Source organism: Penaeus monodon, chromosome 29 (genome assembly GCF_015228065.2).
Source record: "Penaeus monodon isolate SGIC_2016 chromosome 29, NSTDA_Pmon_1, whole genome shotgun sequence".
Classification (NCBI taxonomy): Eukaryota; Metazoa; Arthropoda; class Malacostraca; order Decapoda; family Penaeidae; genus Penaeus; species Penaeus monodon.
The window spans coordinates 25,921,003-25,921,977 of NC_051414.1; the positions used below are offsets into that span (position 1 = coordinate 25,921,003).

At 40.1% G+C, this 975-nt stretch overlaps 1 protein-coding gene across 2 annotated transcripts in view; it reads right to left on the bottom strand.

The window, feature by feature from the left end:
• LOC119592077 (beta,beta-carotene 9',10'-oxygenase-like) overlaps positions 1 to 975 on the bottom strand; it is a gene marked incomplete in the record, with an annotated part of 8,242 nt that overhangs the window by 5,878 nt on the left and 1,389 nt on the right. For both annotated transcript variants that reach the window (XM_037940891.1, XM_037940890.1), the window contains 1 exon segment: positions 910 to 975. In XM_037940891.1, the coding sequence (XP_037796819.1) occupies positions 910 to 975 (66 nt within the window).

Sequence of the window (975 nt, forward strand, 5' to 3'; positions counted from 1 at the left end):
ATGACCATGTTTACACCGAGATCGATAAAGATACGATACTAATATGATTGAGTACACAAATTATATCGACATCTATCAGTCTACATCTTTACAGAATTATCTATAGCTATACGTACCTGTTCATTCTAGATATTATCGAAAAAAAAATATAACGTATCTGCTTACATTAACCACAGAACTTTTTTTCGGTAATGTCAAGAATAAACAGCTCCATTTATCTCTTATTGGTGATGATCTCTCACCTTTCGAACTACCACAGGTGCGTTGACTTTAACCTTATCATATGTCTTTCCTTGACTTGAGGTCTTCCCTTACAATTTGTTTCACGTTATCGAGTAACTTCACAGGTCCTTTGAATTCACGTTTTTTTCCGTGTTGTGGTATGGTCTTTACCTTTTAAGATGTGGTTTGTGTCTATTTTTCTCGATTTTTCGTACTTTTTAAAAGCATATCCGTTACATGTAATTCACTTGGCATTCTTGTCTAACTCGGATTCAAATTCATTATTCCATTTGTTACCAAGGTTATTTCTGGTACAACTTATAACTCTCCCTCGACCACTTATTTTATAACTCCTCCGATTGAACACTCCTGACTCACCATCTTTTCCCCCTGAACACTCTCCTCTATTCTATTTTTTCTCTGAACACTCTCAGCTTACCCTCTGAACACCCAGTTCACCCCCTTTCCCCCCAGAACACTCTCCTCTTAGTCTCTGTTTTCACTAAAGACTCTCAACTTACCCTTTTTACCCCCTGAACATTTAATTCATCCCCTTTTTTTCTTGAACACTCTCCTCTTATTCTCGTTTTTTTTTTCCTGAACAAGCTCATTCATCCCCCCCCCCCAGAATACTCAGCCCACCCTCTGAACACGCGCCCCTACATCCCGCCCCGCTTCTGCACTAACCTGACTGTTTCCCTTCGACGGGTTTGACGGTCTCTTTCTCGCAGGATCTCAGCCACACCTGCGAAG